This window comes from Hippocampus guttulatus, chromosome 11 (assembly GCF_054856545.1).
Source record: "Hippocampus guttulatus isolate MCC_2025c chromosome 11, RoL_Hgut_1.0, whole genome shotgun sequence".
NCBI lineage: Eukaryota > Metazoa > Chordata > Actinopteri > Syngnathiformes > Syngnathidae > Hippocampus > Hippocampus guttulatus.
Genome location: NC_141271.1, coordinates 7,292,820 through 7,319,870, shown reverse-complemented (window position 1 = coordinate 7,319,870; position 27,051 = coordinate 7,292,820). Strand labels below are relative to the sequence as shown.

The 27,051-nt window shown below is 41.7% G+C and overlaps 2 protein-coding genes across 2 annotated transcripts in view; one reads left to right on the top strand and one right to left on the bottom strand.

Moving 5' to 3' along the window:
• kcnh3 (potassium voltage-gated channel, subfamily H (eag-related), member 3) overlaps positions 1-13,095 on the bottom strand; it is a 120,701-nt gene extending 107,606 nt beyond the window's left edge. The window contains exon 1 of the mRNA XM_086123282.1: positions 12,685-13,095. Within this exon, the coding sequence (XP_085979408.1) occupies positions 12,685-12,760 (76 nt within the window). The 5' untranslated portion in view covers positions 12,761-13,095. The remainder of the gene's footprint in view (positions 1-12,684) is intronic.
• Positions 13,096-14,193: 1,098 nt separating this feature from the next.
• idh1 (isocitrate dehydrogenase (NADP(+)) 1) lies at positions 14,194-27,051 on the top strand. Its single transcript, XM_086123891.1, has 9 exons — positions 14,194-14,325; positions 16,464-16,593; positions 18,470-18,761; positions 21,744-21,846; positions 23,027-23,204; positions 23,804-23,955; positions 25,092-25,232; positions 25,312-25,474; positions 26,330-27,051. The coding sequence occupies exons 2-9, from the start codon at positions 16,472-16,474 to the stop codon at positions 26,421-26,423; spliced, it is 1,245 nt and encodes a 414-aa protein (XP_085980017.1). The 5' UTR covers positions 14,194-14,325; positions 16,464-16,471; the 3' UTR covers positions 26,424-27,051.

Sequence of the window (27,051 nt, the reverse complement as noted above, 5' to 3'; positions counted from 1 at the left end):
TTTGTATCAATCACTAGCGCCTCTGCTGGTTGCAGACAAATCGAGCATTCATCATCTATCAATTTTATTATTAAGATCATGTCTAGTTAGACTATTTTTACGTTTGGAGTTATTTTCACCAAAACAGCAGCAAGCCCTCAGTTAGGGGTAAAGATAGAAATGTTACATCACTATACTGACAAGACATAACTTACTAAACATTTGTACTTTTTCACAGTTGCTTCAGACTGAAATAGAAGTCGAGGGACCTATTCTCATGCTCAGTGCAAGCTGAGTGCAAAGCGCAGTCTTAGTTTTCTTTCTTATGGTATTTTTGTAGACGCGTGCAGTTAGACGCATGGGCTATGCGCCATTGTGGGAGTGAACACAGCTGACTTGCTTCCTGTCCATTGGAAGCGCCTCCTCTCATTCCCTCTAAATTCAGCACAGGAGAGGTGCACGGCCTATATGGCTACAGTTCATGCAGGAGCTCGATGTGCAACATGTACATTTATAATGAATTACGAGAAGAGCTCCACTTGCTGACCGTGTAAATGTGGCCAGAGCGATCAAAGATCACCGCTACGAAGTGGGCACTTCCACCCTGATTCTTCATGGACATGTGTTGCACGACTCACCAGTTTTCACGCCCGAGCGCGCGTGCACTGTCTATGAAAATAGAGCCCAAAAAGTCATTTTTAGACCTCTGGATATGCTTTCCCACAGTCTTGTTTTTTGATGTGCACATACGCATGAACCACTAGCAATTTGTGCGTGTCCATTTAAGATGGACATTTATATGGTCAAATGACGGCATGACTGGTAACTGAAAATTTGACCATTGATGATGTCATCAGATCTTGCAGGAAGACAGGAATTAAAACAGAGATGCAAGCCCCAGGAGAGCAAAATAATGTATGCTGACTGTGGTAATTAAATCTCAGATGAGTTTAAAAATCCTAACTGAAGAAGACTTTTTGTCAGCTCTCAAAAGTTAAAAGAAAAAAAAAGGGGGGGGGGCTGAAGCATTAAAATTAAATCTGATGCATGTTACTGCCGTTGTTATGGGTATAATATTCCCCAAATGTTATCCATAAGCAAAATGGTACACATTACTGCAGTGGATTGAATATAAAAAGGAGCCATTTATTGATACACAGAGAAAATACTAAGTGTACCAGATTTTCATTCTATCTTGATTGAATATGACCATTGTGGAGTTGGAATTCCCAGGTTAAGGCCAATAAACTATAAACATGATTTTTTATGATTGTGATTTGTTTATCTGATATTATTCTTTTTAGTTTAGTGTCGTCTTGTTTCTTCGTGTGCTTTTGTCTTCTTTCCTGTGTTTTGTTTCCCCCTGTTCTCATCATCCTGTCCCCTGTGTTAACTAATCAGCTCCCTCCAATTCTTTGTCTTATCCAGATATTCCTTGTTGGCTTGTCAATTTGCTTGGATTTAGTTTCCCCGCTTCTTTTCCCGAATTGTCCGATCATTGTTTTTGTGTGTGTGTGTGCCTGTCAGTTTCTGTTTGTGAGTCCATTCGTGTTTTATTTTTATTTTTATTTTTATTTTTTTGGTCTATCAAGTTGTGTCTGGTCTTTTGGACTCCAGTTCATTTTGTATTTTTGATTCCATATGTCCTGTGCCCTTTTTTCACCTTTGAAAAATACAAACATTTTGTTTTGAGTTCATCCATCCTTGCCTCCCTGCTTTTGGGTCCACTTTTTTGCCACTTAGCACCACAACAACTTGCAAGTTGTGACACGAATCATGTTTAAGTCATTGATTTTTTTTTTTTTTTTTGCCCAACAGCAACATGTGATTCACCCTCAGTGCATTTTCTGCGGCGGGTGAACACATCTGATGAGCTGCTGCAGACAGCCACTGTCCACTATGTATGACTGACCTGACATCCAGCATGATTGCTAAGAGAATGAGTATTTTTGTGTGAAAGTGAACATGTAAACAAACTCTCACAGTATCTACAATGATTCATGATAATTAGCTCCCATTTGCCAAGAAAATTTAGTGATTATTTGTCATAGTGATCATTTTCATAATCTGTCTCAGGAGTAAAAGGGAAATAGTTGAATTTAAAATTATCATAATGACTCTCTCAAGATTGTTTTATGGAGTACTTTCTTGATTATAAAAGCACTTAACAGCCTGACTAATGAATGTGTTGTTGTCCTTTTCAATCACAGGGCGCAAATAACTGCACCGGGGATGCATTACGCAGTGGGTACGGTGTGAAATTGGCAAGTGCATTCAGCACATGTAAAAGAGTTTGCCAGTGTGCAGAAGGTTGCTGGTAGGTGGTTCATGTTCAAAAATGTCCAAATTATTTTTGAAAAAGGGCAGTGGCATTGCATGATGAACTAGTGGTCAGCACATCTGCCTCACGGTCTACAACGATTCTGGGCTCGAATCGTGGCTCAGGCCTTCCTATGTACATATTCTCCCTGTGTGTTTAAGACTTCCTTGCACATTGGAGGAAAAAAAACCCAAAACGATCATGTATATTGGGGTAAAGGGGGAGTTTACTGTTAAAAACCAAACCCTTTTTGTCTTGTAGTTAAAACTGCCTGTGCGACCTGACTATTATTCAATGAACTTTTGAAAAAAATCATTCCTCTCTGGCACCATTTTAAGCCTCTTATTTTTTTAATTATTACTTTAAAACTTGACAAGAATAGCCTACTGTAATTGCTAACTAGATGTAAATAATCCGGGGAAGGAACAGCGGCGGACGTGGTGTCCTCAACATAACAAAAAAATCACATGGCGCAAGGATGGGTGAGTAGGTTACTCCAGCACGGCAGTGTCCTTCTTGGTCAGGACATTGTGAGCAGGCGCCTTGTCATGGTGAAGCAGCCGGGAGCAGGCCTCCTAAAGCTCAGGCCTCTTCTCGCATAGGGAATGCAGATGCAGCAGGAACTCTGTGTTGAGTTGCTGGTTTATAGTCTCACCCACATTGAAGAGGAAAATTAGTAGATTGTGTTTGGAAAATGATCTTTTGAGAAACCTGTCCTGGAACCTTTCCAAAAAACTGTATATATTTTCATCAATGGTCGTGAAAGTTAATTATTGAGTGCGTTCATGTTTTTACACTGGTTAAAATGTTTTTTACGCTGGTATGGCAATCAAGGATGTTTAAATGTTACTTAAAACATTACCCATAAAGTTCATCGTGGTTGTATGATGGATAGAGTGACGCTGAAATTGGATTACTGTATCTCTATTTATTTTCCATGGAAAGAATTGTTTTTAACCTTTCACATTTTATTCAAAATCTATACATAGCTATAACTATATCAATATATTTATCTGCATACAGTATTTGTCTATATCCATTTTCCGATCCGGGGGGTGCTGAAGCCTATCCCAGCCGTCTTCGGGCAGTGGGCGGGGGACACCCTGAACCGGTTGCCAGCCAATCGCAGGGCACATACAGAAACGAACGACCATTCGCGCTCACACACACCTAGGGAAAATTTGGAGTATTCAATCAGCCTGCCATGCATGTTTTTGGAATGTGGGAGGAAACCGGAGTACCCGGAGAAAACCCACGCGGGCCCGGGCTGGGGAGAACATGCAAACTCCACACAGGGAGGCCGGAGCTGGAATTGAACCATGTACCTCTGCACTGTGAGGTCACAGACTCTGGCCTGCTATCGAGTAAGTGCAATGATAAATAACAGAAAATTCAGGTAGCGGGGGTTAAAGTTTCATGGTCACCATTTGCTCTGTCATTTGGTTGCAAATTATGACGTGGAGGTCACTGTTATGGTCTCATTTGGGAAATTAATTATTCACCCGTGACAGATATCTGCAGGTTTAGGATTACACTTCATTTCCCAAATGACACCATTTAAGTGGGCTTGTCATGAATTCTAATCAGATGAATGTCACATTCTGTACCAATTAGCGGTGCAGAGGTCATCGTATATTTAACGAAGTACCCATATTCTGTACCATTCTTTTTTTTTTTTTAAGGGTGGCGGGTGTAGAAGAGGGGTCACCAAACTGTTTGAACTGGAGAGCTACTGCTGAGCTGCTGATTAGTGCGAAGAGTGTTTTAGAGGTGTCCAAATTAAGCTACTTATGTGATCCTTGGATGCTACGCGTGCACCAAATTGGTGACTACTGATGTAGTGCATTGCAGGTGTCATTTACCAAACAACATAAGCAATAAACATTAGCAGGCTTATCATTATATCTGCTCAAGCCATAAGCTTTAAACACACAAAGCCTCGAGGCAAAGATTCACCTGAGGCTTCGTGCTGCTTCAAGACTAAACTATTCATTAAAATATATCGTACGCAAGCAAACAAATACACACACACACAAAAAAGGCGTTAAAAGTCTTGCTGCCTACACGAAGTATGAAAAGATGACGCCAGGGATGAGAGACTGTTTGTTTGACGCTTTACTTATCAGCTAGAGTGTCACAGTGTTGCACCTTAAAGACTCTGTGAAGTGAACCAATTGATTAGTTTCGAAATATATTCGATATGGTTGAAAGAAATTTAGTAGGAAGTCATACATAAAGATAAACACCAAATCATGTTCAAACTAAATGTTTTTTGCTGTGTCGAGATCCTTAAAATTGCGGCCATTCATTCATCCTTCAACCTGTTGTTCAAAGGTTTTAAAAATGGTGCGCATATGTCCACTTCTTCAAGTGAAAGTAGAAAAAAAAATTTGTTGCACGTTCAAGCTACATTCACTGTAAAAATGGTTCATATTAAATATTGGGCGATATGCACCCAATGTCATCAACTCATTTTGGTCATTCAAAATGGCTCACTGTGAAAGTGGCTTTTAAAAGATCTTTAAAGGTTCTTTGAGTCACTTTAGAATACCTTCACACCACAGAAGATTCATCCATCCATCCATTTTCCGATCCACTTTCTCCTCACAAGGGTCGCAGGGGGTGCTGGAGCCTATCCCAGCTGTCTTCGGGCAGGCGGGGACACCCTGAACCGGTTGCCAGCCAATCGCAGGGCACACAGAGATGAACAAACATCCACACTCACACCTAGGGACAATTTGGAGTGCCCAATCAACCTGCCATGCATGTTTTTGGAATGTGGGAGGAAACCGGAGTACCCGGAGAAAACCCACGCAGGCACGGGGAGAACATGCAAACTCCATACAGGAAGGCCGAAGCCGGGATCAAACCCACGACCTCTGCACTGTGAGGTTGACACGCTAACCACTGGAACACCGGCCGCCCCACCATAGACGATATTAATTCAATTTCAACAATTGTAATTTTGTTCCTTTATGTACCCTATTCACCGACTACATTTTTATGAGAAGAGACTGATGCAGGTGGTAAATGCCATTCAATCGCAGTGTTTATATGAAAGGTGAAAAATTCGAAGTGAAAACAAACAAGTCCTCTGCATGCATTTCACCCAAGTTTTGCATATGAGGTAGAAACTGCAGCTTGTGGCTCTGAACATGACAGCATGATGTGCAGGGCACTCGGGCTCTAACTTGATTAAGCACCAAGTCGAGGTCCACTCAATTAATCGCAGCAATTGACTGCTGCAGTCCCACACAGCTGCTGCCGCTGCCCATGGAAGGAGCGCAGCAGCAACAAAGGCAAATGAACATTGATTAAGACATGTTTATGTTGTTTCTGGGAAAGACTTTTCCATGCTCTCGCTTCCCAAAAGGAGTCAGTCTCACGTGTTCCCACGTACAAAATATCGATGTTAATGAGAATCCATGAGAATCTACTAATAGCATCATTATGCTAAGAACACACAGTGAGCCGTTATCCATTTCACACGTTTTCTATTTGCAAGAGTGCATTTTGTGTTAAAACGCATCCAATCAAATGACATTGTACAAATCAGTGACTGAAAACTGCGTCAGTGTCGCTTATATTTCCATCCTGCTGTTCAGATGTCTCATCAGCATTATGTGTTTATTTACCGTAGCAAGAAATAGAAAGAAGAATTATATATACAAAGTACGGTGAACATCCTAAAAGCACAACGCACATTGGGGCATATTCTATAATGTTCTTAAATCAAAAAGGCTGCGCAGATTCTCCCATTGACTTCAGTGTGTCACTTATGCACTCATGAAATGAACCCACTTTCGGTAGAGCGACGTTTAAATCAGAGGGTGTCTTGTCATATCTAGCGGCGCGCGTATTCTCCCAGAAACTCAAGCAGCTTTTCTCTTGGTCGATCAGGAAAGTGTACTAAGGACGAATACTTCGATAAAATGAAACATCATATTCAGTTTTGATTCAATCAACTGCTTCCGTTCCTACGGTAAACTGCTTGAGCAGCTTCAAAGCTAACATTTTTCTGCTCATACAGGAAGGTGATGATTGGACAAAAATGTTGTGCTCTAAAATCGATTGCTCTCCCAGATTCTGTCGATTTGTATTGAGATTTGGATTTGTATTTATTAAACTGCATGTGAAAATAAATAGACCTGAACATGTTCCTGATCAAATGCAGTTCCAGATTCAAAAAAATAAGAATTACAATTTTTTACAGTCTTACATGGAGTTTAAAAATGTATTGGGCTTCAGTTCAAAACAAATCAATTCAAATTGTAGCATTCAGATTCAGTTTTTCAATGTAATGATTCAAATTATACAATGCAAATTCATCCATCCACCATCCAAGCTGTTTATCCTCACCAAGGTCGCGGGAATGCTGGAGCCTATCCCAGCTGTCTTCGGGCAGTAGGCTGGGGACACCCTGAACTGATTGCCAGTCTATCGCAGGGCACACACAGTCGAACAACCATTCACATTCACAAATACAGCTACGGACAATTCAGAGTGTTCCATTAACCGACCCTGCACATTTTTGGAATGTGGGAGGAAACCAGAGTACCCGGAGAAAATCCACGCAGGCACGGGGAGACCATGCAAACTTCACACAGGAAGGCCGGAGCCGGAATCTAACCCTGCACCTTTGCACTGTGAGGCGCACGTGCTAACCAGTGTCGCCCAATGAGAATTCAATTTATGCCATTCAAATTGAGTTTTTCAATGCAATTATTCAGGCGGCCCGGTAGTCCAGTGGTTAGCACGTCGACTTCACAGTGCAGAGGTACCGGGTTCAATTCCATCTCCGGCTTCCCTGTGTGGAGTTTGCATGTTCTCCCCGGGCCTGCGTGGGTTTTCTCCGGGTACTCCAGTTTCCTCCCACATTCCAAAGACATGCATGGTAGGCTGATTGAGCACTCTAAATTGTCCCTAGGTGTGAGTGTGGGCGTGGGTGGTTGTTCGTCTCTGTGTGCCCTGCGATTGGCCGGCAACCGATTCAGGGTGTCCCCCGCCTGCTGCCCGAAGACAGCTGGGATAGGCTCCAGCACCCCCCGCGACCCAAGTGAGGATTAGCGGTTTGGAAAGTGAATGAATGAATGCAATTATTCAAGTTTAGCGATTCAAAATCAAACATAAATTATTCAGATTCGGTTTCTGTTGGCACATGTTTCAGCCCAAAGACATTTGTTTTACAAAGCACTGCTGTACATTTGTATTTGAACCCATTTGGACCTGATTATAGTCAAGGGATGTCTTCTAAATCTACAAAGCCCATTTTTCTGACCCCCTAACCTGGCTTGCCCATCCAAATGGGATGGACAGATAGGTGGACAACATGCATTTTTCCTGCATGTTTCCTGCATGTAATGACAAACAGTCATTTGATTTTTTCATGTTTAGTCCTCATTCATAATATCTCACTTACTCTCTTGCATTCTTTCTTTTTCTTTTTCAGCCTGGGGCAAACATGGTGGAGAATGTTCCTAAGGCCAACACATCGAGGCACTATCCATAGAGCCAATACCCAAAGCAGTCAGTGCTAACAAGTGTGGGAATAATTACAAACGGTTGTCTATACAATGACACGAGTATCCCGAGTCCAAAGGTACCACTTTTCTTGATAGTCTAATATGTGCTTGTAAATTGAGTGAACAGCTTGTAGTGTTTGCAGGCTGTTTGCTCACCTCAGTGTTACTGTTAATTGATCCTTATTATGCAGTGATCCTGTTACTTCTTTGTTTTGCACCGTCAGTGTGAATTTTTTTTTGTCCAAGACTAATTTGAATATCTTTTTCTTGACTTAAAGATTTTATAAATATTTTGCATTCAATGTTAACTAATTCTATTTTATTACAGTAACGATTCTTGTTTATTGCAAAGTATATGCGTTGAGTGGCCAAATCAAGCATATATTTAGAGTTTGCAGTTTCACAGTTTGATGGTAACCGTATAAAGCAAATAATACTTACAGATTGTACTTGAATGTATTTGAATTCATGTTGCATATTGGTTAATGTGGCCTAGCATTTATCAGGGGTGGGCAATTATTTTCCCGGGGGGGCCAAATGAGAAGCAGAAAATATTGTGGAGGGCCGGGCCAAAAGTTAGAAATAGAAATAGAAAATAAAGAAGATAGCACAATGTCTTTGTATAATAATAATAATAATAATAATACATTTCATTTATAAGCACCTTTCAAGACACCCAAGGACACTTTACAATAACAAAAAACACAAAACAATACGGGTTGAGCAGCGGCAGCCAAAACGCGCCAGCGTTCACTCAACCCGGAAGTCAGAAAGAAAAATTAATGCAATCAAACCTTAATTGTGCACCAATCTTCGGCGGGCCGGATTAAAAAGACCAACGGGCCGGATCCGGCCCGCGGGCCGTAGTTTGCCCACCCCTGATTTAGATCGATTACTGGACAAAAAAATCTGGACATTACCATATTTTCCACACTAAAAGGCACAATTGGATTATGAGGCGCACCTTCAATGAATGCCCTTTGTAATTGTTTTCATATATTGGACACACCGCATTATAAGACGCAATCTACAATGCATCCACTAGATGGAGCTACGCTCAAGGAAATGCCACCAGAACAGTACACTACACTACACCCTGATTTATATAGCAACGATCAGATGTCAGTAAAACCTATTTAATAAAGCAGCGACACAGTTCACTTAACCAACAGCAAGTTATAACATTGACTCGTTAACGTTGAACTCTCTTGCCGCTGCTCTATTTCTGTGTTCAACTGCGAAAGCGATCGCCTCAAGTTTGATCTCTGCGTTGTAAGCATGTCTCTAGCAAGGAGCCATTTTGGGGTTGACATATTACCGTAATGACCATACACAACACGCATCGGATTTTATGGCACACTGTGAGATTTTAAGAAAATGGAAGGCTTTTAGGTGCGCCTTTTAGTGCGGAAAGTACGGTAGCTGAACTTCAAAACAACTAATAAATTAAGTAAATTTGACGTGGCATTTGGGGATAATATATAACAAAAACGTTTAGTTGACACAACCCAGAATTGTAGTTGATTAATGACCCAGCACTTGAGTAAAACTTTTAACTCACCTGTTGGGGTAAAATCGATCAACCCATCTTGCTGTGTCAAATTAGGGGTGGTGTTACAATAACCAGCTAGGTTTAAAAAAAATTGATTTTGGGTTATTTTATGCATTTGCATAAGTAGGGTATCTGCATCAGTTTTGCTCTTGCCACTGAACACAAGAGTGTGTTAATATATTTTAATGATCACATACATTTAGGGAAGATTAAATACTCAACTACAAAAAAATAACCACGTGCTGTTAAGCCCCCCACCCACAACCACATAGTGTAACCAAAAAACTCTCTTGCATAAGGTGTTTCATCTCCAAGCCAAGCAACATTGGGAATAACTCAATTTCTGCATGTTTTCTCTCTCTCTCTCTCTCTCTCTCTCTCTCTCAGACACACACACATACACACACACAAATCAATTTACTCATGGTTTCCCCAAACATGGCATTCAAATTCCAAAATTAATAGGCTGACTCATTAACCTGTGTGATCACAGTGCATTAAAGTGCAATAAAGTTGGTCTTGGTTGCTTCCCCTCTGTAAGGCAAGTACATCACAACAGCCTTTTACAAGTAAGAAAACATACACGTTTGTAGCGCTATTCAGAATTCAATGTAAGGGCTTCAACAATCTCCAGCAAACAAAGGGTTGAGTGAACAATCTTCATTTATTGATAGCACAATGCAGCAAGGTTTGATTTAAAGCATATATTATCTTTCTTAACTGGTTTTGCACAAGCTCAATTTTTTGCTCATATGTCACACTCCTGCACCATGTTTTCTGAGAACAACCTGAATCCCTGTTTTGGGAGGACATTAATTTACGAACTCCCAATGCACTTTAAACAAACTGTCGACGCTATGAAAAAAAAGTCGCAGTTCTTTGTGTATTTTTGAGATCGCTGTTGTAGAGGCCATGACATGCTCTTCTTCTCTGATGCACAATTACAGACTCAGGATTGGAGGCGCTGGTGAGCAATGTCTGCCGTCATGTGGTCAACAGTGGTATTACATTTTAAAATGGCTAAACAGCAGTACAGTAAACATTTTCAATTTCAAAAACTGATTGTGGGGCACTCCGAGTGTGGGCAAGGGCCACAGGTTGCCAATTTCCCATCCCTGGGTTAAGTATCAAGTATCAAGTCCAACTTTATTGAAACTCTGAGTTATTCGTGAGTGTATGTGGATTGTTGTCTATGTGTGTCCCGCGATTGACTGCCAACCAGTTTAGGGTGTATCCAACCTGTCGCCCAAAGACAGCTGGAATAGGCTCCAGCACACCCACGATATAGAGAACGAGATGTGATGGCACTACCTCACACCCTGGCTTTTGCGCAAGGTTTTTACTACTATTTAACTACTGTTACACACAGACATGTACACAAACACACACACAAATACACACACACAACCCAGTAATTTTCATTTCGATGCAGAATTTCAGTCAAACACACATTTGGTCTTCACCTTCCCACCAAAGGCTTTTCTTCAGGAAGTAATGTCACATCGTTTACGACCACATGGCAATGTGACACATAATGGAACAGCCCCTCCTCCACTAACCATGGCGAGTGCAGCAAGCCCCCTGCCCCCCACAATCAACACAACCACCCCCCTCATATCCCGCACCCCCGCACCACCTGACAGCCAAGAATGGGCCACAATGGATTCTTCACATCTGTGCAGTTAATTACAATAGCTGTACACGGTACTGCTGGAGATGTGTAATTATTAGCACGCTGGCCGGGGAAGAGCCACTATAAGAGAGCTGAGCCACATCTTGCCGTGACGGGTGCTGATCCACACAGCCAGTGCTTGAGACACAAAGACATGGTCCCGCGCCACCCGCCTCTCCAGCTTGGTTTGTCTTGACATTGTGTGTGTGTGTGTGTGTGTGTGTGTGTGTGTGTGGTGCAGGCAGTGGGTGGATCCATTTGTGCACTGTTGTTTTTTTGTTTTTTTCCCATGCAGACGACACCATTATATTGGAGACAACAAGATGAAGAACTGTCTTTTATCGTTCAATAATTAACTGTGAAGTGATGAGCATCTCCAAAGAAACATACGAGGTTGAAACTTATCTTGCTGTCAGAGTACGCAACTGAGTCAAGAGAACAAAAGTGCTAACACACAAGGCTGCCAAGAGAAAATGACAATGGAGGAAAATGTCAAGTTTCCTTTGTGCATTGGTTCAATCCTCTTAAAAAATGGACCGCAAAAAAAAAAAATCCCTGAGAAACTCTCCTCTTCATTGTGTTGTGATTCGTACTTTAGATGGATTTTGGGGTACTGTGTGCACAATCATGAACATGGCATAGAATGTGCATGGACTAAAGGAATAGGACATTCTGCTCAACCATTTCACTTTCTTCCTAGAAGGGTTGGATTTCTGCCCATCCACAAACAAATGGACTTAAAACATTTCCCTGAAGAGATCCAAACACAATTGTGTCTAATTGTGTATGTACTGCATGAGACACTTTATGTTTTTATGTATCTTAATGTGCTTTTTAAAAGTGTTGGAATATTTAGACTTTGCACCTATCTGAAGTAAAAACATGACATTTTTGAGTTGCTTATTGATGCTGGGGAAAGGCAGTGCTCCGCCTAGAGGTAATCTCTATTACAAATTTCTATGATGGGCTTCTTCCACACCAAATTCATCCAAGCATGCCTCAATGGACCCTGATTTTTGCGCTGGGGAACAGAGCAGACTCATCCCAAATTGTCCCCAAAAAGTTGAGACTGGAGCATACAAACTAAAGTGTCTGTCTAGTTCAATCCCTGATTTTTTAAAAATTGATTATGAGGCCCATTGTCCAGTAAAGTGAATGTTTAAATATAAATTGAATTGAGCGTGAAGAAAGGACAAGGTGACCATTATCTTTGCAGCATTTCCACAAATATTAAGTGTGAAGTCCCAGAAGAAGAGAGCCCAAATGCAATATAAGCATCTCGCACCCGCCCACCTGCCCAGCATGGGCCTGAACACAGAGGGAATGCTCATTGCATCTGTCCACAAACCAATCTTGCCAAAGGAAAAATAAAATCCCCACAAAAACTGCAAGTAAAACGTCCCTGCAAACACTAGGCTTTATTTTATATCACAACCTTAGAAAACCGTAAAATGCATGTTTCTTTGTCAGAGTAGCCTACCACTGCAGTATTTATAATAATTCTGCCAGCCACTCATGAATGGATGGACCAGTGTGCATTCATAATATTTAAGGTACTGTGGCATTTTTCTGTATGGAGCAATAGGAGAAAACACACCAACTACCTAACTTATATTCAGAGAATATCATCAATACTCACGGGTGCCATCGAATCGTGTTGCAATCGTGTCCAGGAAGGTGTTCTGCGGGGCCAGTAGCCCTCTCATCACCGGCATCCTGCTCCGGGTCGACTGGGTCCTTCTAACTCGGCGCCCCGGGGCGCCGCTGCACTCCTCCTCCCGCTGCTCAGACCCGAAGTTCGGCAGGAAGCGGGAGGTGCCCGGTGCGCATCCCAGCCCCTGCAGGAGCGCACCGATCCGAGAAACGCGTGGCGGCTCCACCTTGACACCGCAGGGGCTGTGACCATAATCGAGCCCAAGACAGAGAGCGAGCTGGAGGGTAAGCGTGAGGGGTTAGTGAATGCGCACCTTCCAGTTGAGCGGGGCGCAAAGGTGAGCGTGTTTTTACATGCAAAAACAAAGCAGAAGAGACGCAACAAACAATAGATGGATGGACTCCATGCGACTTTGTGGAGCTGATGATGTGTGAGTGAATCTTATAGCGACAAGCTCCTCCTTATCCCCTTCCCCCTCGTTTTCTCTCTCTCTCTCTCTCTCTCTCTTTCTCTCTCTCTCTCTCTCTCTCTCTCTCTTCTCTTTCTCTCCCTCTCTCCCCTTTCTCCTTTGGCTCCCCTCTCCGTCTCCCTCCTTCTCCCTCTCTTGGTTATCAAGAGAAAACAGATGCCGAGTCACATGACGCCTGTAAGGTCCTGATGATGTGGTCCTCTTTCAAAGTAGAGGTGGGAGACAACAAAGAACTGCCAGTTCATTTTCTCATCTTGGTTGCTTTGTGTTACAAATGAACAAATACATAGAAATAACAAAATAATAGCCCTTTTCCCCTACTTTCCAGTATAAACGAACGCAAATTCAGGACAATTTGACCCTACGCGTGGTGTGGGAAAAAGGATTATGTCCACATACTTTGCTCCACATGATTTAATAAATAATATTTTGTATTACGCAGCCGTAGCCTATTACAAGATGAGCGCGTTTGAGGTTACACTATCTTTGATGAAACAAGTGTTTGAAAATAGTGATGAATAGTGACCTTTATACAAGTAGTATTGGATATTACACCGAGACACCTGCCGCTTTCTTGCCTCTCTCTCAAAGTCCGCCTAGTTGAATGAAAGTAAGAGGAAAAATGTTGAATCAATTGCACGGTGAGTTACCGACATCTAGTGGTTGAAAAGATAAATACAGCATATGGACATTTTTATTCATGAAATTATGTATTAAAAAATAATTGTGTTGTAACTGTATTTGACATGTAAAATGGTGTTTTGGCAAATGAAAACACGATTTCGGATCGGTAATAAAAACGTAAATTATCCATAATTCCATCATTTTCCGAAACCTTTATAATTACACAAGTTGTTTTGTGTGTGTGCGCGTGTATGTGCATTTATTCGTATGTATATCGACTGATATTCACCCCTACAGTACAGTACAGTACACTAATTTTAAAACGTGAAATACGACACGCCCACTCCGTCGTACGGTCGCCTCTGATTGGCTCTTAATGTTTTTTCCTCTTCTCTAATTGGTTGATGTCTTGTCAAGCAAGCTGACTTCGTCTGTTTGACTCTCCTTCCTCCAAACTGTCGCAAGGACCGCCAGCTCGGCAAAATTGTGGGCATCACACCGCTACCTTCATCCCCTTTTACCTGCAAAATAAGGTACGATTATGCAGCATTTTCCCTTCCGTCTTCGTGGTAGACTGTCAAGCAGCAGGAAGGACGGTATTGTCACTTTCATTGTTCGCTTCTGTTCTTCAAGCGTCAAGCATACCAAGTGAAGCTAATGTGGCTATTTCATTCTTGTACGAGCATGGACAGCTCAAGACAATATAAAGATGTATTTCTAAATTGATCTATCGTGTAGGTGAAGGTTCTTGTCGTATTTTGATGTTTTGATGTTTATTTTTTCCTGCGATCAGACTGCTCTTTTCTGATTGGACTGGACTTCCTGTTTTGAGTATTCCAATTACAGTATATTAGATAATGCTCGGGAAAGAAATTAACCAGTCATCATTGAAAAGCTTCTACGAGTGAGGAAAAGTTATTGGGAACAGATTTTGACAAATCTCATTCAAAGAACACATTGGGTTAGCTTTTAGTTTGAAAATGTATTAGTCTGGATGAAGTTTAATTAACCCTTGTGGTAACATATGAAAACTTCTTCAGCAGTTTTGTCTATTTTTTTAACTTAATTATCCAAGCCGGGGATAGATGCTGAGTCACAAGCGAGCCACTCTTGCACTACAGTATGAATGAATTCATTCACGAAGGTTCCGCCCCTCCCAATGTCACTTCGATTTAACTGTGGCTGCGTCCTAATCCGTTTGTGTTGCAACCAAGGGCGGAGCTACGTGGTGGCCAGAGGGATGGGCCTCCATCCCTTGTCACTCTCTGGCCACTCTCTGGTGACTTCACTACAAGACTCAATTTGCTAGAGCAAAGTGTGTCAGTCGAGGCGCACCGCAGTAAACAGTGGAGCACACAGAAGAAATTGAAAACAGCAGTCCCTGGACAGAGGAGGAAACACATTGCCTTATCAGTCTGTGGAGATATAGCGCCATACAAGCACAGAGTCTGTATATAAACAAGTGCATTTATAAAAGTAGTTAGTATATTGCCGCTTGTACTATTTCTGACAGAACAATACAATACAATACATCTTTATTTATATAGTGCTTTTACAACAGCTGTAGCTGTTATAAAGCGTTTTATAGAGCAGTTAACATAAAATAACAAAGAAGATGCCTCCGTTCCGAAGTCAGACCTGTCAGACCTGTCAACCTGTCAGATGGGTCAATGACGTGTCCCAGTCTGAACAGGGCCAAATCTGATTTGGACACTGATTTGAATTAGACACAGTGTGCCAGTAGTCTGAATGCAGCCTTCGACCCCTTGATACTCTGACACAAATAATTTGTTGTAACTACATATGTAAAGAATAATATTGTGGTGACCCACAAGGGAGAGACATTCACCAGGAACCTTTACCTTTAAGGGGGGGTTGACATGTTTCTGAGTTCAAAGGGATAATTGATGTGAAAAGATGAAAAACACTCACTTGCTGCATAAACAGTCAGTTTTGGTGTGGAGAATAAATGGGAGACAACTTGCCATCGGATACTTTACCGCATTTTAACAATATTACATTTGAACTCTTGAACATCCACATTCATCCCTTATGGGCAGTATAGGTAGCAGATGTGCCCTGAAATATTTTCAGTGACCTGGCAGGATATTGGGGGTGCAGACAGCCCTTTCTTGGAATCTATGCCCACTCTGTCCAATGAGAATGACACTTCAAAATGTGCATTCAGCCACTATTAGTGACAGACAACAGGTTTTCGTAACAGGGTTTGTTGTTGACTCCAGACAGGACAAGACAGTGTGTCAAAAATATGGTAATAGTTTTGTGGGCTTCAACTTCATTTGCAAGCGTCTCCAGCTCACATTTTCTGAAGTTCCTCGGTTGTCATTTTGTGACCCATGATTAGATAATCTGATTACCGTATCTATTCTTGCAGAGTCCTGAATTCCCACCAGTAGAACGTGTTTATACTCGTTTGCATTTTCATTTGGGGGCATGGCGAGGGAGGAATCTGGTACTCCAGCAATTCTGCAGCGATTGAGATGGAGGAAAGGAATGCTCTTGGATTCATCCACGCGCACAGATAAATAAATATGGATGTTTTTTGTGCATGCAACATTTTCTAGATTTGGCTGAATGCTGCGTTTCAGTATGAAAGCCTTTACACATGAGTTCACAGGTTTCAACATTTGTATCACATGTGCGTTTACAGGATAAACAATGGCTGCCAAAATCAAAGCCGGGTCTGTGGTGGAGATGCAGGGTGATGAAATGACCCGGGTCATCTGGGAGCTTATTAAGCAGAAACTCATCTTCCCCTACTTGGAACTTGACTTGCACAGGTAATAACACCAACATCAAATTTTGGAACGTATCACATTCACAGAGTTGCCAACCTATAGAAATTCACTTTCTGAGTAATTTCTTTTAATTTTCCTAATTTTAAAATGCAATCAAGAACATTACAGTGTGACTGCACACTGGAGTATTTTACTTTACATGTGTTTAATATTGTTGTCCCAAATAATAAATCACTCAAAATTATTTCCTTAGCAGTGACATTTCAACATTGCATACACACATAAATACACACACACACATTTAAAAAAATGCTGGACAAAGATTTTAGTGCTACTGGTCATTTTCATGTGAAGGCCTTTTCAAGGGGGCGGCACGGTAGTCAACTGGTTAGCACGTCGCCCTCACAATTTAGAAATGCAAAGTTTAGAACCCGGCTTCGGCTTTCCTGTGTGGAGTTCGCATGTTTTGCGGCACGGTGGTCGACTGGTTAGCGCCCTGGCCTCATAGTACTAAGGTCCAGGGTTCAATTCCAACTCCGGTCTTCCTGTGTGAAGTTTACATGTTTTCCCCGTGCCTGCGTGGGTTTTCCCCCGGTACTCCGGTTTCTCCCACATTCCAAAAACATATACAGTATATCTATAGATAGAGAGAGATAGACACACACGCACACATATTCGCAGTATATGGCTTACTTTAAGGGTGTATAACATTGTCAGACTGTGCTTTGGCTGCCAATTTCGAGCAACTTTTGTCTTGCTGATTTTGCATCGCCATTTCCCCTTTGGTGTCATAAAACTATTTTCTTTAGCCTTTGCTCACACACTTTTGTTCAATTATTACCCAAACTTACTCTTGTCAAAACACATCTTCGAGAGGGCTGATACTGTTTATGTTTTTACTAGCCATATTTAATGATTGCAGGAATTGTCAATACGGTTGTGAAAAAAAGCTCACAGTGTCACATATGCACATTCCTGGATGACTTTGCAATCCATCTGACATTGCATGTCTAAAGAATGTCGAGGTGATGTATTCCACTTTCCTTTGCAATCCATTGCACAAAGGCAATGTACATGTCAAACCTGATCTTGGATGCTGAAATGTTCCTTCTCACTTTTATGTCAAATGTCAAATAATCAGCATCACATCACAATGGCTCAGGATGGAGAAAGTAGGGGAAAGGTCACGGCTGTTTTCAAACAAAACCTGGACGTGCAAGCAAAGCGAGTCAGGTTGCGGGTTAATTCCTTTTGTGCATGCAGTATTTCAGGTCTTGCATGAGGTATAATTAGCAGAGAAATTAGGTGAATTCGATGCCAGTAGAAGCGTAGGCTATTGTACTCAAATTCCTTTGGCTTTATGTTCTTAACTGTCCTCCTTTTCTAAATCTATCACAGCTATTGTGCTTTTACACAGACAACTAATCACCTGGCTTCTGCCATACTAATTAAAACAGATTAAAAGAAAAATTCTGTCCACATTTTCATCCCTTTATTCTAAAAAAAAAAAAACCAAGACATTGTTTCAAATTGACAGTACAGAAAATGTACAAACATTTTGACTCAGTTTACTTGTTTGGTCTGTAAAATGCAAGAAAAGGGGGAGGGGATGCTACACAGGCTGATCTCTAGTTGGCTACAGGCTGCAATGTATGATTTGCAGGTGTTTTTTTCTTGTATGTTTTTTTTAAGCAGCAATAAAAGGAATTGATCGACATGCTGATCGTGTATTCCGATGGCCGATTGATCGAAGCATGGTGGGGGGGGGGGGTTCAAAAGTGGTGCTTTTTGCAACTCTATGCGATTTGAGGAACATCGTAAAAAGTTTTCACAAATACAAATAAACCAAATGTCACCATTTTTACACGATCATTCTCATGTCAAGTGACTAAAAGCGTTTCTCTCGTCACCTGCCCAGTTATGACCTCGGAATGGAGAACCGTGACGCTACGGACGACCGTGTGACGGTGGAGGCAGCTGAGGCGGTGCGGCGCTACAGCGTGGGCATCAAGTGTGCCACCATCACGCCAGATGAGAAGCGGGTGGATGAGTTCAAACTGAAGCAGATGTGGCGCTCGCCCAACGGGACCATTCGGAACATACTGGGTGGCACCGTCTTCAGGGAAGCCATCATCTGCCGCAACATCCCCCGCCTGGTTCCCGGCTGGGTCAAGCCCATCATCATTGGCAGGCACGCCCATGGAGATCAGGTAACTGTCTGTTGGATCGCAGCATTGAGTTGGGCTGTCACGACTGATTACGTTTTTTTGAAAAAGAGTTTTCAAACAGAGATCCAGAAGCACCCGCAATAAGTGTAAATCCAGAATATGGATGAACCGTATATATATTTTTTAACAGTCTTCCTCCTCCCACACCTTTAGCACTTATTAATAAAGCACATGACCATATTAAAACACACTTTTTAAGGTATTCCGAGCATCTCTTCTCACTCTCTCAAGAAATGGGAGACTCATATAACATCACTTTGTGAAAACTGAAAGAAGAAAACAGCCACCTATCAAGTTCTCCAAATAAGAGGCTGCTTTCTTCAAACAGATTGCAATAAACAAAATTTGTCTGCGAACATTCGCCACTGAGTGAGATACCAGCTTAAATCATACATTTTTTTAGTATTAGGCTCAATTTATGTTTTGTTTTGTTTTTTTGCAAAGGAAAATGAAACTGGCATTCATTTTCAGGTAGAGCAATAAGTTTTGGAGCAATCTGTTAAAACAGAAGCAAGATTCCGTCAGTCGATGTCCACATACCTTCTCAAAGAGGCCCCTTGCAAATATTGCCCCTTGCAATTGTTTGTTGAAGGGGTTGTGGGTGGGAGTCACGGACCGTAATTTTCGATGTTTGCTACATATGGGTCTAGTGTATTCTTGCCTGGACAAAGACGTTTTGATGCTTCTAAATGTTAGTTGTTGACCTTGGTGGGGTGATGATGGGCGAGGGTGGACTGAGGATGAACGCTCCCAAACTGGCTGCCCAGGGCTGCGCGCTCCTTCAACCTGCCTCTTGCCCAACGTCAGCTGGGATAGGCGTCAAATCAACCGTGACCCAAATAAGGAGGGGTGATTTAGAAGAGGAATGAATGGCTTAATTGTTTTGTTTTCTGCCTTTTTGTGTGCAGAATCTACATCACAGTTAAACTAGGAACATAAAGCGATCTTAAACTTGTAATTCTATTGTGTGACCGCCAAAATACTCTCCTTCAAAATGCGTACTCCGGTAAAGAGAGTCGCGCCAAGAACAGATCGGCCCTACTTTTGCTTTCATGAATCTAGAATTGTAATAAATAATTGCAAAAATAAATCGCCGGTGTTGGGCCGAAACCTCCTTCATGACAGTATGTTAAATTTCTTTTTTTCATCTACCGGTATTGCCGATCAGTCCACATGTGTGAGTGTTATTTTGTACGATTTTTTTGCCAATCTACAGTGTTGAAAATGGCTTGTGCTCTTTGATGGTTCAACAAACATGTTTTTAGGGTGTCCTGAAAAGTGATGATTTTAGCGGTACGACCTGATGCCAGCTATCTAAGTCTTAGATTTTATTTTATTTTTGGATAGTATAGATTGTCATTTTACTAATTTCCCTTCATCGATTTAGGGGGTAATAATGATTATTAACTCATTCACAGCAAATGACAAATACTTTTGTCTTTTAATAATCCAGACATGCAGAACCAGGCATATATTTATTCTTGTCATTTTTTTTCACATGGTAGGGTGAAGGAGGGCCTGAAAATGGCTTGGAGTAAATGAGTAAATTATTCTTTTTTCAAATATTATTTTTAATGGAATAAATACCCTTGTGAGGGTACGCGGATTAGAAAATGGATGGACGGATGATTTACTGACAGAATTCGAAAACACCTCAACTGCCTTGCTTTGATTGAAATTTGTTCCCACATTGACTGTGTGTAGAACTGTGGTGGAAAAAAGAACTCAATTTCACTTATTGCATAACAAGCTGCTTCCTGTCTCTCTCTCTCTCTCTCCAATTTGTGGTTACTTCAGACATGACTCTGTTGCCAGGAGATGTACAGTAAAAAGATTACATTTCATAAGCTGGCCTTTGGACCATCATGTTCTGTTCCGCAGGCCAATGTCAACAGCACTCTAGCCCCGGAGCAACAACTACAACTAGGTGAAGTGTCATGCAGCGGAAAGATGCGCAATGTCTATGAAAAGCTCTGCTGTATCTCTTCCATCAAAAAGACTTTCACAGGCCCAGTTCATTACTTTAAATGTAACTTTGGGTGGTGGATATCTAAAGCATTGACAATTCCTTCAACATGTTACAATGCAATACATGCTAATTTATATAGCGCTTTCACAACAGCGGCAGCTGTAACAAAGCGCTTAACAAAACAGTTAACATAAAGTAAAATAATAAACACAACACATTACATAAAACACGGACAGTCGTGCAGTCCTAACCACTTTTCCGTCACACGCTTTGTTGTTTGAAGCAGTTTGAGATGAAAGAGGAGAGAATCAAAGTGTCCTTTAACCAGTGGGTCAGATACGTCATGCTCAAAATGTGCACACGTCGGCTACAAGCTAAGTTTCAAAGTCAACAAGAAGCTGTAGCATCTATTGACGAAAAAAGAGATTGATTCACTTCTCCTGCCCCATGGAAATCCATTTCAATTCCAAGCGGCGACTCTCGGTTCCAAATACGCATCGGCGCTCTGCGCCGACGCTCCTCTCTCCTCATCCTCAACTTCAGCAGCCATCCATCCAGCCGCACCAATGCCGACTGTCCCACAGCGCCGACATCTCCACTGAACAAAACGGGGTTGTGACAAATGCTGCCCCTTTACAGGTGCAAAAAACACAAGCGCCCCAGGTCTGTCCAGCACCAACAGTCAATGGCGCCGACATTCCTCCCAAACAAAATCTGTGCTGGTACAGGCGTGCTGCCGAGAAGGCGCAACAACCAAGCACAGATACTTCTCCTTTGACGAATGTCGTGGCCAAAAAAACGCTGAAAACAGTCCATATCAGGTCCACACGATGAAACAACAAACAACATGTGACAAAACAAAAGACAAAAACAACAAAAAAAGAGCAAAAAAGCAGGGCTTTTGAAGAGCACTTGCCGAAGGCTGCCTACTCGGGCGCCATCTTATATTCATATATGTATATATATATATACATATATTCATATGTTCCCCACAGTACAAAGCCACCGACTTTGTGGTTCCCGGGCCGGGCAAAGTGGAGATGATCTACACGCCTGTGAGCGGAGAGCAGGTCAAGTTTGTCGTCCACAATTTTGAAGGTACTGTATGCACTGGGGTTTGACACCACTCATACTTTGTGATAGTGTCAGAGAAAAAACCCAAATGAGTTAAGAGTTATGAGTTAGGAATTGATCATTGACATGTTTATAGTTTTATGCAGTAACAGAGGTCAAATTGTTTTTGGTAGTGGTGGGGTTTTTTTCACTTTTACATTTTAAATGAGAAGTCAAGTCAAAAATTTTCATCACAATCATATATTCTGTGCACAGCCAGGAGTCTGAACACGGCATTCTGATTCATAATGTGCAGAAAAATCCACCTGCGTCTCAGGGGGAAGCCATTTTGCCATTTGTTGTCAACTGAAAATGACATCATGGTTTCAAAGCGCTCAGGTAATGACTGTCACGGCAAACCTGTTTTGTGGGTTTGGTCATGAGGCATTAGCAACCTGAGTCCTGAGGCAGAGCATGTCCTGCCGAGAACTCCAGTGTTATCCATGTAGTCGTTCTTTGCAGGGGAAAAAGAATACAGTATATGACTGAACTGGTATCTTGTCTGTCTACATGTGTTGCTGCACCATTTGGTTTCAAATATCTGCTGCTTAAAGGGTTATATAACACAGCCACATCATTACCAGTCATTGGCCATGTTAGCATTAGCCTTAACATAGCAGATTAAAGGCTCAACTAAGTGGCTGTTTTAAATATGCAACGTGTCGTTTTGGTTTTTGTTTCGTTTGGTAATAAAATTAAACTGAGTGACAATAAATAGCTTGAAGCCATTTATTTTAAAACCAATTCTGACATTGCTACCATGCAGCGCTTGTATCTCTGTGCTCGCAAGTCAAAGTAATAAAACAGCCAAATGACAGCTGAAAAAAAACGTGGAAATTGGATCGCTTGTACCTCAAGGCAACACTCCATTGTTCTTAATAATATTTGTGTTTTATTTGATTGTTTTTCACATTTCTAATTTTAACAGTCTACCAGGTGTTTTAGTCAACAGAAACTGGCAAAATGGCTGCCCCCCGAGATTGCTAAAAATGGGTAGATTGTGCTGCTTAACTCACTCCACAAACGTAATATTCATCGGAATGCCGTGTTTATACTAAGTCCGGGCACATCCAACGTATTATTGTAAAGAAAATGTTTGGGTTGATGAAAAATTTGACTAAAATAGATCCGGGGCACACTGTCTACACTGCATATTTGTGTGTAGGCACTGGCGGCGTGGCATTGGGGATGTACAATACGGACAAATCCATCAGGGACTTTGCTCACAGCTCCTTTCAAATGGCTCTGGTGAAATGCTGGCCTCTGTACCTCAGCACTAAGAACACCATTTTGAAGAAGTACGATGGACGATTCAAGGACATTTTCCAGGAGATCTATGAGAAGTATGCGCGCACATTTACAACCACACACACTCACACGTTTCTCATTCATCGTACTTTGTATACAGTGGAAACTACAAGTCAAACACACAAAATCAAAACCATCACCAGCAAATCTCATGAGACAACAGCTCAGTGAGCATCTCAAACAGCGGTCGGCAACCCGTGGCTCCTGAGTCACATGTGACTTGGGAAAATAAATGAGTGTCTAATTTCAAATTTGTTTTATTTTACTTAATTTGTTTTTCAAATGTCATTTTTAATTTAACAGCGATGGTGGTTTTGTAAACATTTTTTGTTGCTCAATATATGCGCGGACGCAGATAAGCGACACCTGTCGCCAAGATTCATTGAGTATTTAGCTGCTGGTAGATAAACCTTGGATAAATCCAATAAAAGAAAAGTTTCTAAAGAAAGCGAAATGTTTTTCTCTGCTTTTTTTTTGATGATATCACCACATAAGCGCAGCATTGATCGAAATGAATGTAAAATGAATACAATTTATGATGATGGTGCTGATGGTTTCATTGTTTATAATATTTTCTCTGGGAAAATAGGTTTTTAAATACACACCCACACTCCTATTTATCCTTACTCGACAGGGAATACCGTGCTCAGTTTGAGGCCAAAGGTATTTGGTACGAGCACCGTCTGATTGACGACATGGTGGCCCAGGCAATGAAGTCAGATGGAGGCTTCATTTGGGCCTGCAAGAACTACGATGGAGATGTACAATCCGACTCAGTGGCTCAAGGTTGGTACGATTGACCTGTGGTCCATATAACAGCAAAACAAATCTGAAATGCAGCAACATGGCTTTTCAGTATTTAGGTTCCAGCTACTACACCAGGGTATGATGACCAGTGTGTTTGCTTCCACAAATACATCTGTTAGTATGGAGCATTTTGGGTCACGACTCGGTGGTGCTGTGACTAATTGACAAATTTAACAGGTACTGCAGATTTCTACCGGGCGGCGCATTCATCACACACAAGCTTTACTAAACGTTAACCTTGCCATATTTTTGTGTGAATGCTGCAACGCATTCACACAAACTGTTTTGTTCCGCAAATTCTCCTCACTTTTTGACATTGTACCCAATCCAAATGTCTCAAACAATTAAAATCATTCAAACTTCCAAATATTGACAAAATATATGTGACTCACATCCCAAAAATCCACACTTACTTTACAATTGCTTTCTTTCACCACCACCCACAAAAAACATTCGCATGAATGAGACATTCCACCCAAATATGTTCTTCATCATTCCCATTCCAACTTCAAAATGTGCAGCTCATTCAGAATATCATGGGAACTCATTTTCACATTCTCAAAGTTACATTTTTCATTTCAGTTTTGGGGACTGAACCCTGCCACGAAGAGCGGAAATCCACAAATGATTGATGATTTTCAATGACGATATGATCACGTTACATGACACCGAAACAACGACCAAACCATCGGTGTCACTCCAAATCACTAAATCCAATGTAATCTTTATCCTCAGTGTCACTTTTAAAGAACTCCCCAAACCCTGGAGGTAAAAGATGCGGTGCTTCTTCTTCTACGTCGCTTATGTCAGAGTCATCTTCAGGTTTTTTTTTGTTGTGTTTTTTATCAGTTACAGCCAAATGAACAGTATCAACACAGGCCTAGAGCACCCTCTTGTGGTTAAATGTGAAAATAATACAGTATGTGAAATGATATACGTAATCTGTGCATTTCACACACAAATTGCTACAGAGTATAAATTGCACTCACGGCCAAACTATGAAAAAAAATCAGTGACTTGTAGTCCGGAAATTACTGCATGCGTTCAAGCGAGGCCTCCGTAGTCATGGGTTGGAGAAACAAAAACATGCAATATCAGCTTTTTCCCACTTTTAGGCTACGGCTCCCTGGGAATGATGACCAGCGTGCTGATCTGTCCTGACGGACGGACCGTGGAGTCGGAGGCGGCGCACGGCACAGTGACGCGCCATTACAGGCAACACCAGCAGGGAAAAGAGACCTCCACAAACCCCATCGGTAGTGAACATTATCGATAAGTCAAATGTGGATGTTCTGTTTGTGTGTGAGAATGATTGTGGCATCCCGCTCCCCGCAGCTTCCATCTTTGCGTGGACGCGGGGCCTCCTCCATCGAGCGAAGCTGGACAACAACATGGAGCTCCGCGTGTTCTCGGAAGCGCTCGAGGCTGTTTGCGTGGAGACCATCGAGGCGGGCTTCATGACCAAGGATTTGGCCATCTGCGTCAAGGGGTTGCCAAGGTTAAAAACTGTCACAATTATGTGGTACTTAAAATCCTTTGACAGGGAGCTGGAGAGAGAAAGAGAGAAATAGTCTAATGCCAACAGTGCTCATTATGTAGATCGCGAGCTATCGGTAGCTCGCGAAGGTAGTGTCGGTAGTGCTCATGGTATTAACTCAAAACAATGCCAAATAAATGAATGGGGTCATTTGGCCATGGTCATTTTATAAGTAACTTACATTCTGAAAAAGTGTGGACACCCCCCCCCCCCCCGACTGACACGATGTTAGGGGTTATCAGCTTTCAGGTGTCATTTCAGAATGAACCTAAAATACAACTGCTTTTGACCGCCACTATCGGTGGGGGATAGGGATGAGCTTGACTCTTGACTCCAAATAAGAAAATGGGTGATCCTAACTGATTTTAATTGCCTATATTCATAGTTTAGATAGTCAGAGATACCAACCCCTATCATCAGGAACATTCTGGATATTTTGTCAGGAACAAATCGACAAATGTGCCCCATCTACAAAGACGCTGAACAACATGAATATTTTCTTTAGATTTTCTTTCTCTGCGTAGTTTCAAGTGGAGTATGCGCGGGGAGCTTTAGATCCAAGGTATACATATATTTTTTGGTTTTGTTTTGTTTTGTTTTTGCACACACAGCACAGAGCAGGAGACATGGAGTGCATTTGGTTGATTCATGAATCAAAAACCAGTTCTGAATTTTCCTGTTTGGCTCCACTATTGTTGGGTAATAGTCCGCCTTTTTAATGGTAGAAATTATTGTCCTGCGTAAGTACGTATTGGCCTGATAGCTTGTCAATAAAAACCCGATCAGTTTTTTCGACAAATCTTCCTCTGCTTACAGTGTGACGCGCAGTGACTACCTGAACACCTTCGAGTTCCTGGACAAGCTGGCAGAGAACCTGAAGGCCAAGCTAGCCAATCAGCCCAAGTTGTGATGCATGTGAACGCAAAGCGCACGCGTGCGCACACACACACACACACACACACACACACACACACACACACACACACACACACACCAATATACACTCGCAGCCATTGCTGCTGCTGGAGGCTTGCTCGTCACACAGAAGCAGGCAAGACCGGGCCCTCATGTCCAGCAGGCCTTTGGACAAGAAATACATTCATGACTTCAAACAAGAAGTGTGAGTGGACTGAACTGTACTCAACCGAAGTACTAATACTGAAAAGCTAGAGTGTCACTGTCCAATATACAACATGTAATTCCAAATTCTGTGTGTTGTCTTTTAATTTGAAAAATAACAAATATTTTTATGGTTGACTAAAATAAAACAAAAATGTGGAGCTCCATGCTTTTTATTGCACAGTGTCTGACTGACAAGCTCAAACCAAATTGACTTTTAATCATTCTGTTAAATAATATTCAAGTGGTTTTGTTTCTCTCTCAAGTAGAATTAATTTACAATAGTCTCCGTATTACTGTTCGTATTGTCCATTTGCATCTGTGTAACACTATCCTGCCATAGAATATAAAATGTCAATCTGATGTTTTTTATTTCATGTTTCATGAGAAAATAAATACATAAATGTTTTCATGTACAA

Bases quoted from the DNA above. Each gene is read 5' to 3' on its own strand.
- idh1 (XM_086123891.1), top strand. From the start codon at position 16,472: ATGGCTGCCAAAATCAAAGCCGGGTCTGTGGTGGAGATGCAGGGTGAT. The intron at 18,762-21,743 runs GTAACTGTCTGT...TGTTCCCCACAG, and splicing joins GGCACGCCCATGGAGATCAG to TACAAAGCCACCGACTTTGT. The intron at 23,205-23,803 runs GTATGCGCGCAC...CTTACTCGACAG, and splicing joins TTCCAGGAGATCTATGAGAA to GGAATACCGTGCTCAGTTTG.